General features: G+C 35.0%; 1 protein-coding gene across 4 annotated transcripts in view; it reads left to right on the top strand.

Moving 5' to 3' along the window:
- ZNF292 (zinc finger protein 292) overlaps positions 1–9,981 on the top strand; it is a 102,034-nt gene extending 92,053 nt beyond the window's left edge. For all 4 annotated transcript variants that reach the window (XM_038554667.1, XM_038554665.1, XM_038554666.1 and 1 more), the window contains one exon: positions 936–9,981. In XM_038554667.1, coding sequence (XP_038410595.1) covers positions 936–8,090 — 7,155 coding nt within the window. In that variant the 3' untranslated portion in view covers positions 8,091–9,981. The remainder of the gene's footprint in view (positions 1–935) is intronic.
- The last annotated feature ends 522 nt before the right edge of the window (positions 9,982–10,503 follow it).

Here is a 10,503-nt window from a genome sequence, read left to right on the forward strand (position 1 = left end):
TTTTTTTTTTTTGCTTATTTCTTTCCTGCTTTTTGATTCTGTATAACACTCCATTTCAATGAATATGGCCACATCTTATAGCTGCCTTATTTCTTATATTTATGTTCTCTTAGTCCTTTTAAATTCCATTTTTATCTCTTCACTACATAGATCTTCAAAATTACTCTTACTTTCATTATTGGTATCTTATAATAACAGTTCAAGATGCTAATTCAAAAGGAAAAACACTGTGTCTCCTTCTACTTCTAGTTTTTAAGATGGTTCAACAATGTGGTAGGTGATTGGGCATTCAGCCAACGTATGATAGAACTAGAATCTCCCTTATAAAGGATCAAATAACTTTATTCTGTTAAAAGTGAAAATCTCCTTTCATTACTAGTCTTAGGAAATATGGGGACGTTCTCAGTTCTGTAATTGAGTGAAGAAGGTTTTTATTTCATAAGGATTGTAAATACAAACTTAGGAAATAAGATTTATGATAAGGTTGACATGTATTAATCAATTCCTGTGTACCAGACATTATACTAAACTGTATCAAATACTTTAGATATATAATATTCATTGATGCTCACAGCAGTTTTATGAAATTTAAATGCTATTTTGATCTTTATTTTGTAAGTGGGCTGCTATGAATGGTTAGAGAAGTTAATAACTTCCAAGTTTGCCTAGCTATAGTTAATGACTTTATACCCAGGTCTTATCTTAGTTCCCAATGCTTTTCTTTCTTTTTTTTTTTCCCCTATTTTTTATAGTTCATTTTACACACACATACACACCCACACAAGGCTAAGCTGTTGTGCCTTAGAAGAGACAGCATTTCATATGTTGCTGCTGCAAAATTTGAGAATAGCAAACATCAGTTTTTAAAATTAATAAATTCACAAATCTGTTGGTTAGTATAGATTAAATTAACATTTCCTATTGCTCTTTCACAGACTGAAGGGGCTGGACTTGCCACCTGTATAGAACTATGTGTAAAAGCTCTTCGTTTGGAATCTACAGAAAATACTGAAGTGAAAATATCTATTTGCAAGACCATTTCATGCTTGTTGCCTGATGATCTGGAAGTTAAACGTGCTTGTCAACTGAGTGAATTTCTTATTGAGCCTACAGTAGATGCATATTATGCTGTGGAAATGTTGTATAATCAACCAGACCAGAAATATGATGAAGAGAATCTTCCAATACCAAATTCTCTGCGCTGTGAGCTCTTACTTGTATTGAAAACTCAGTGGCCCTTTGATCCAGAATTCTGGGATTGGAAAACATTAAAACGACAATGTCTTGCATTAATGGGGGAAGAAGCATCTATTGTGTCTTCAATAGATGAACTAAATGACAGTGAAGTTTATGAGAAAGTAGTGGACTACCAAGAAGAGAGTAAAGAAACTTCTATGAATGGACTTTCTGGTGGAATTGGTGCTAATTCTGGCCTTCTTAAAGACATCTGTGATGAAAAGCAGAAGAAGAGAGAAATAAAACAATTAAGAGAGAGGGGATTTATTTCTGCTAGGTTTAGGAATTGGCAAGCCTACATGCAGTATTGTGTGCTATGTGACAAAGAATTCCTTGGTCATAGAATAGTACGACATGCTCAAAAACACTATAAAGATGGGATTTACAGTTGCCCTATATGTGCAAAGAACTTTAATTCTAAAGAAACTTTTGTCCCTCATGTCACATTGCATGTTAAACAATCTAGTAAAGAGAGACTAGCAGCTATGAAACCATTAAGAAGATTGGGGAGGCCACCTAAAATCACAACTACCAATGAGAATCAGAAGACTAATGCTGTGGCTAAGCAGGAACAGCGACCTATAAAAAAGAATAGTCTCTATTCAACAGATTTCATAGTATTTAATGACAATGATGGTTCAGATGATGAAAATGATGACAAAGATAAATCTTATGAACCAGAAGTGATCCCAGTCCAGAAACCAGTACCCGTTAATGAATTTAATTGCCCTGTAACTTTTTGTAAGAAGGGCTTTAAGTACTTTAAAAATTTAATTGCTCATGTAAAGGGGCATAAGGATAATGAAGATGCCAAGCGCTTTCTTGAAATGCAAAGCAAAAAAGTTATTTGCCAGTACTGTAGACGGCATTTTGTAAGTGTTACTCATCTTAATGATCACCTACAAATGCATTGTGGTAGTAAACCATATATCTGTATACAGATGAAATGTAAGGCTGGTTTTAATAGTTATGCAGAGCTCTTAACACACCGAAAGGAACATCAAGTCTTTAGAGCAAAGTGTATGTTTCCTAAGTGTGGCAGAATTTTTTCAGAAGCTTATTTACTGTATGATCATGAAGCACAGCATTATAATACCTATACTTGTAAGTTCACAGGTTGTGGTAAAGTTTATCGTTCTCAGAGTGAGCTAGAAAAGCATCTGGATGATCACAGTACTCCCGAAAAAGTGTTGCCTCCTGAAGACCAACTTAATTCATCTGGAGATTGTGTTCAGCCTTCTAAAGTGAATCAGGACACAGAAGTGAGCATCGAGAAAGAGAGATCTGTGCTTCCTTCAGAAAATAATATTGAAAATACCTTACCAGCAGATAAAAGTGATGCTTGGGATAAAAGCAAAACAGAATCAGCTGTGACCAAACAAGACCAGATTTCTGTATCAGAGCTCAGGCAAGCTGATGGACCATTGTCAAATGGTTTGGAAAACCCTGTGACTACTCCTCTGCTTCAGGCCAGTGAAGTAGCTGTGTCCATTAAAGTGTCCCTCAATCAGGGGATTGAGGATAACTTTGGAAAGCAAGAAAACTCCACTGTGGAAGGCACTGGTGAATCACTGGTCACAAACTTACATACACCAGTTGGAGATACCTGTAATGATTTGTGTCGTCCAGGTTTTCAAGAAAGAAAAGAACAGGATTGCTTTAATGAAGCCCAGATTACTCAGAATTCTTTAGTAAATTCAGAAACCCTCAAAATAGGTGACCTTACCCCACAAAACTTAGAAAGACAAGTGAATAACCTGATGACCTTTTCTGTGCAAAATCAGACAGGATTTCAAAACAGTTTACCAGCTTCCAAGTTTGAATGTGGAGGTAATGTTAAAACATCATCCAGTCTTTATAATTTACCTCTTAAGACATTGGAAAGTATCACATTTGTTCCACCGCAGCCCAACCCAAGTAGTTCTTTAGGAACTCCATCAGTGCCTCCAAAAGCGCCAGTTCAGAAATTCAGTTGCCAGGTCGAGGGATGTACTCGAACCTATAATTCTTCACAGAGTATTGGGAAACACATGAAGACTGCACACCCTGACCAGTATGCTGCATTTAAAATGCAGCGGAAAAGTAAAAAAGGTCAGAAATCTAACAACTTAAATACACCAAATAATGGAAAGTTTGTTTATTTTTTGCCATCACAGGTGAGCAGCTCTAACAGTGCATTTTTTACATCACAGACCAAAGCCAATGGGAATCCTACTTGTTCAAATCAGTTGCAGCATGTCTCGCCTTCCATTTTTCCAGCTCATTTAACAAGTGTGTCAACTCCACTGTTGCCCTCAGTGGAAAGTGTCATAAATCCAAATATACCTTCTCAGGATAAAAATGAACAAGGTGGTGGTATTATATGTTCCCAAATGGAAAATTTATCTACTACTACCTTGCCAGCACAAATGGAAGATCTAACCAAAACAGTTTTGCCTTTGAATATTGACAGTGGCTCAGATCCTTTCCTTCCTTTGCCTGCAGAAAGTAGTTCAATGTCTCTCTTCCCTTCACCAGCAGATAGTGGGGCTAATTCTGTTTTTTCCCAACTGGAAAATAATACAAATCATTTTTCTTCACAGATTGAAGGAAACACTAATTCCTCTTTTCTGAAGGGAGGTAATGGTGAAAATGCAGTTTTTCCTTCACAAGTCAATGTTGCAAATGATTTTAATAGCACCAGTGCCCAACAGTCTGCACCTGAAAAAGTTAAAAAAGACCGTGGGCGGGGCCCAAATGGAAAGGAAAGAAAACCCAAGCACAACAAAAGGGCTAAATGGCCTGCAATTATCAGAGATGGAAAATTTATCTGTAGCAGGTGTTACAGGGCTTTTACTAATCCCAGGTCTCTGGGTGGACACTTGTCTAAGCGATCTTACTGTAAACCACTGGATGGAGCAGAAATTGCTCAAGAACTTCTACAGAATAATGGACAGCCTTCTCTTCTTGCCAGCATGATTCTCTCCACAAATGCAGTAAATTTGCAGCAGCCACAACAGTCTACCTTCAATCCAGAAGCATGTTTTAAAGATCCATCATTCCTGCAACTTCTTGCTGCTGAAAATCGCTCATCAACATTTTTACCAAATACATTTCCTCGGACTGGTGTGACTAGCTTTAGTACCAATGTCAGTCAAGAAGGAAGTGAGATTATTAAACAGGCTTTGGAAACTGCTGGCATCCCCAGTACATTTGAGGGTGCCGAAATGCTTTCTCATGTTCCAACAGGTTGTGTTTCAGATGCAGCACAAGTAAATGCAACAGTGATGCCAAATCCAGCTGTGCCACCTCTGTTGCAGACTGTATGCCACCCAAACCCCCTGCTGACAAACCAGAATAGGACACCAAACTCCAAAACTCCCTCCATTGAGGAATGCAGCAGTTTGCCTGTTTTCCCAACAAATGACTTACTGCTGAAGACTGTTGAAAATGGTTTGTGTTCTAGTTCATTCCCTAATTCTAGTGGGCCATCACAAACTTTTACCAGTAATAGTTCACGTGTTTCAGTTATAAGTGGTCCTCAGAGCACGAGATCTAGTCATTTAAATAAAAAGGGAAACAGTGCTTCGAAGAGAAGAAAGAAAGTTGTTCCTCCCCTAATTGCACCTAATGCTTCCCAAAACTTGGTAACAAGTGACTTAACAGCAATGGGACTTATAGCAAAGAGTATTGAGATACCAACTAGTAACCTCCATTCAAATGTAATTCCAAATTGTGAGCCTCAGGGTTTGGTGGAAAACCTAACACAGAAATTAAATAATGTTGACAATCAGTTATTTATTACTGATGTGAAAGAAAACTTTAAAACCAATCTTGAGTCCCATACGGTGTTAGCTCCTTTAACATTAAAAACTGAAAATGGTGATTCCCAAATGATGGCTTTGAATTCATGCACAACTTCAATAAATTCCGATTTGCAGATTTCTGAAGATAATGTTATACAAAACTTTGAAAAGACTCTTGAAATTATTAAAAGTGCTATGAATTCTCAAATACTTGAGGTAAAAAGTGGATCTCACGGTGTTGGTGAAACATCACAGAATGCTCAAATAAATTATAACATTCAGCTTCCTTCAGTAAACACTGTGCAAAATAACAAGTTACCTGATTCTTCTCAGTTTTCCTCCTTTATAGGTGTAATGCCAGCAAAAAATAACATTCCTTCATCTGAAGTATTACATAAGGAAGATCAAATACAGGAAATTTTAGAAGGCTTGCAGAAATTAAAATTAGAAAATGACCTGTCCACTCCAGCACCCCAGTGTGTACTAATAAATACATCAGTGACACTGACTCCCACTCCTGTTAAACCAAATCCAAATGTCACAGTTGTTCAGCCAGTTTCTGAAATTATAAGCAACATTCAGTTTAGTGACAAAGTTAATAAACCCTTTGTGTGTCAAAACCAAGGCTGTAATTACAGTGCAATGACAAAGGATGCTTTATTTAAGCACTATGGTAAGATTCATCAGTACACTCCAGAGATGATTCTTGAAATTAAGAAGAATCAGTTGAAATTTGCCCCATTTAAATGTGTAGTACCTACCTGTACAAAAACATTTACAAGGAACTCTAATCTCCGGGCACACTGCCAGTTGGTCCATCATTTTACAACGGAAGAAATGGTAAAGTTAAAAATAAAAAGGCCTTATGGAAGAAAAACTCAGAGTGAAAATTTGTCATCCCCACGAATTACACAAGTAAAAAGACAGCTAACTGTGACAGAGGAAAATAAAAGGGAATTCCAACCAACTTTAGACTTGGGAGCAATAAAGGAAAATTCCCTCAGTAATGTAGCAGTGATCCCAGAAAAACAACTTCCTGAAAAAAAAAGTCCTGAAAAAACAGAAAGCTCCTTGCAAGTGATCACAGTTACTTCAGAACAATGTAATACAAATTCTCTCACAAACATACAAACCAAAGGACGGAAAATTAGAAGACATAAAAAGGAAAAGGAGGAGAAAAAACGCAAGAAGCCAGTTTCTGATTCCCTTGAGTTTCCAACAAGATACAGTCCCTACAGACCTTACCGATGTGTTCACCAGGGTTGCTTTGCCGCTTTTACTATACAGCAAAACTTAATTCTGCATTACCAGGCTGTACACAAATCAGATCTACCTGCATTTTCTGCAGAGGTTGAAGAAGAAAGTGAAGCTGGTAAAGAAAGTGAAGAAATTGAAACTAAACAGACTGTGAAAGAATTTCGGTGTCAGGTGAGTGACTGTTCCCGAATTTTCCAAGCAATTACTGGCCTGATACAACACTACATGAAACTTCATGAAATGACTCCTGAGGAAATTGAAAGTATGACTGCTTCTGTGGATGTTGGGAAATTTCCATGTGACCAGTTAGAGTGTAAATCTTCATTTACCACATATTTGAACTATGTTGTTCATCTTGAGGCAGATCATGGAATTGGGATAAGGGGAAGTAAAACTGAAGAAGATGGCATATACAAGTGTGACTGTGAAGGCTGTGACCGTATATATGCAACTCGGTCAAATCTCCTCCGACACATTTTTAATAAGCATAATGACAAGCATAAAGCTCATTTGATTCGGCCAAGAAGATTAACACCTGGTCAGGAAAATATGTCAAGCAAGGCAAACCAAGAAAAGACAAAGTCTAAATATCGGGGAACAAAACACAGATCTGGAAAGGAAGGAATCAAAATGCCTAAAACAAAACGAAAGAAAAAAAATAATTTAGAAAACAAGACTGCAAAAATTGTGCAAATTGAAGAAAATAAGCCTTATTCTCTGAAACGTGGAAAGCACGTATATTCCATAAAGGCTAGAAATGATGCCTTATCTGAGTGTACAAGCAGATTTGTAACCCAGTATCCATGTATGATAAAGGGGTGTACATCAGTTGTTACAAGTGAAAGCAATATAATTAGACATTATAAATGCCATAAATTATCAAAGGCATTTACATCACAACACCGAAATCTTCTCATTGTCTTCAAGCGGTGTTGCAACTCACAATTAAAGGACACTTCTGAGCAAGAAAGTGATAAGAGTGATGTGAAAAATTCTGATGCATGTGTATCAGAGAGCAATGATAACTCTAGAACAGCTACAGTTCCACAGAAGGAAATTGAAAAAAAAGAAAAAGATGAAATGGATGAGCTAACAGAATTATTTATTACAAAATTAATAAATGAAGACAATGCAAGTGTGGAGACCCAAGCTCATACCTCTTCAAATGTAAGTAATGATTTTCAGGAAAATAACCCATGCCAGTCAGAAAAACAAAAAACAAGTAATTTGAAGAGAGTTAATAAAGAAAAAAATGTCTCCCTAAATAAAAAGAGAAAAGTTGAAAAAGCAGAACCAGCATCAACAGTTGAGTTAAGTAGTACACATAAAGAAGAAGAAACTGCTGTTGCAATTCAAACAACAGAGGAGCATCCTGCATCTTTTGACTGGAGCTCATTTAAACCAATGGGATTTGAAGTATCCTTTCTGAAGTTTCTTGAGGAGTCTGCAGTGAAGCAGAAGAAAAATTCTGATAAAGACCATCCAAATAGTGGGAACAAGAAAGGATCCCATTCAAATTCAAGAAAAAATATTGATAAGACTGCTGTGACTAGTGGAAATCATGTGTGTGCTTGTAAAGAAAGTGAAACCTTTGTACAGTTTGCCAATCCATCACAGCTTCAGTGCAGTGATAATGTAAAAATTGTTTTAGACAAGACTCTTAAAGATTGCACTGAACTTGTGTTAAAGCAACTTCAGGAAATGAAACCTACCGTCAGTCTGAAAAAACTTGAAGTACATTCAAATGATCCAGATGTGTCTGTTATGAAAGAAATTAGTATGGGTAAAGCCACAGGGAGAGGGCAGTACTGATAACTAATGTACTATAAATACATTATTTACCATTTTATTTTAAATAGGAAGCCATCAAGCATGCTAGAATTGTGAAACTTTTCATTAATTTTTGTTGTTGACATGAATTAACCTGGCCAAAAAAAAAAAAATGAAAAAGAAAAAAAAAAAAAAAACACATGACGTTTGTCATGTAAAACTTTTTTTTTTATCCCTATGGGACTTGAACAGAATCAATATTTCAGTTATTGTAAATAATTGAGCTACACCTCAAATTTCTATCAGCCAGTTGCCCCTTCCATGAACTAAACTGAATTATCTGTGTGATTGATATGTTTCACCAAGTCACTGCTCATGTAGAACAGTACTCTTTGTTTGTAGATCTTTTTTGTATATATTTATTATTGTAAATCATTTGCTGCCACCAGCAGTATGTAAGTCTAAACTATTAAATGACACATTTATATTTGGAATTTTAATTTTTAACTAAGTGATCAAGTTTTTAAAACTGTTCTTTTATTGTTTTAAATTAAGAATTTTTTGAACTAAAAGTAGAAACTCTGCCATAGTTCATTGATTTTTACATAAAACATTTATTTACAAGATGATCTCAAAATTACTCTTCACAAAGTAGGCACATTATATCAACACCTTGCTCTGCTTTGTAAATTTATCCTCCAGGATTTTGGGATGGTATTCATGTGAAATTATAGATTCTTTAGCAGTTTCCTATAGCTACAGGTTTTTTTTTTTTCAGTGCTTCTAATTGGATATAGTTACTATGATTCCATGAAATATAATGGAAATGTGAATAAAGAATTTACTACATCAAAGATTTTAAACATTTGGTATTAAAAAAAAAATCCTTTGTGAATGTGATAGAAACTAGTAGTGTGGAGCAGTGTAAATATTTGAGGTGGTGATTTGTGAAGTAGCCCAGTATTGCCTTAAATAAAATCACATTTCATTTCTTGTTTTATACATGTGATCTTATAAAGTTTTTTTTTTCCATTTTCTGAGATTTATAGATTGGTGTATAGCTTTAAACTGTATAAACTTTTGTGGAAAAATTTTTTTAAACATTTTTATAAATCTTAAAATTGGTATCATCAAAGTGAGCCCATCTTGTGTTTACAAAATGCAAGAGTCCTTAACATTTATAATTACATAGATGAAACACTTTCTATAAGGAAGTTGGATGTTTTGATTTTACTGTTTATAGATGTTAGATTGTACAGATTTGTATTTTCCCACCACATCTAATGATACTTTTTTCATTAGATTGGTCTTCCAGAGCAGTATTAGTTGTTATAATTGATTATTTTGGTTATTCAGTATATAGTTAGCTCTTATAGTTTAGCTTTATTCACCATATTTATACTGTGGATTCACGGCAGAGATAGAGGTTATTTCAGGAGAGTTTATTACCTTCATTTGAAGTCCAACTAAAGTCAGTACGGGAAACAAAAGAAAACATCTTTTAAGTTTACTTTTGTTTCTATTTGCCATAGATAGCATTGATTTTTGACTTTGTGTTTGTTATAAACCAGTTGCATCCACAATATTATTAGCCTGAGATATTGACGATGTTGTAATAATATGAAAATGTGTATATTCCCTTGTGCAACATCAGATTTGCAGGAAAAATGAAGCACTTAACTGAAATTGCTGGTACTCTGAATAAATAAGCATGGTCAAGGAGTGAATTATTTTCTTTTGGAAAATATTTTTTTAAGTTTTATTAAAGTATTATAGTTTTATTTTTAGGACCTAATGGGTTATATTGAATAGTTGGTTTCACCTCCTTAAGGTTTATTACCAATATGCATAAAACTTGACACATTAAAATCCCTTCCCTTTGGTAAGCCCACTGTTATTTATTAAAATAAAAGTTGTTCTTATGGGTGATTAATACATGTTTTTTTTTCTAAATTAACAATAACTTAACTGAATAATTTTATATTAAATTTTTGTTAACAACTGAATGTTTCTGTACAGTTTTCTTGGAAGTTGACCTAGCTCTTAAAGATAGGCATTTGGCAAACCTGCCCTAAATAGTGCAGTAGCAAGTAGATTTATTTCTGCTTAATGTAGTGATGAGCCACTGTTAAGTGAAATACCATTGTATTGGGGCTTTTCTTTTGCTCATTAGCTGAAGAAAATTAACCCCTAGACATTTTTTTTAATTGTTCTCCTACATGTCAGGAGAAAGTTTGCCAACACTGAGTTAATCTTTTTTATATTCCAGGTACTGTTTGCTAAAAGTAATTATGGCAGAGTGGGCTTTTTAGCATGGAACAGAAAATATGAATTTATAGAACAGCATGTTGGTAAAATTTGATATGGAATGTAATGCCTAAGTATTAAAAAAGGAATCATAAAGTATATATTTTTCATGGTATACTTTCCCTCAATCTATTGTCTTGAGATTTTT

The sequence above is a fragment of the Canis lupus genome, chromosome 12, assembly GCF_011100685.1.
Source record: "Canis lupus familiaris isolate Mischka breed German Shepherd chromosome 12, alternate assembly UU_Cfam_GSD_1.0, whole genome shotgun sequence".
Lineage (NCBI taxonomy): Eukaryota > Metazoa > Chordata > Mammalia > Carnivora > Canidae > Canis > Canis lupus.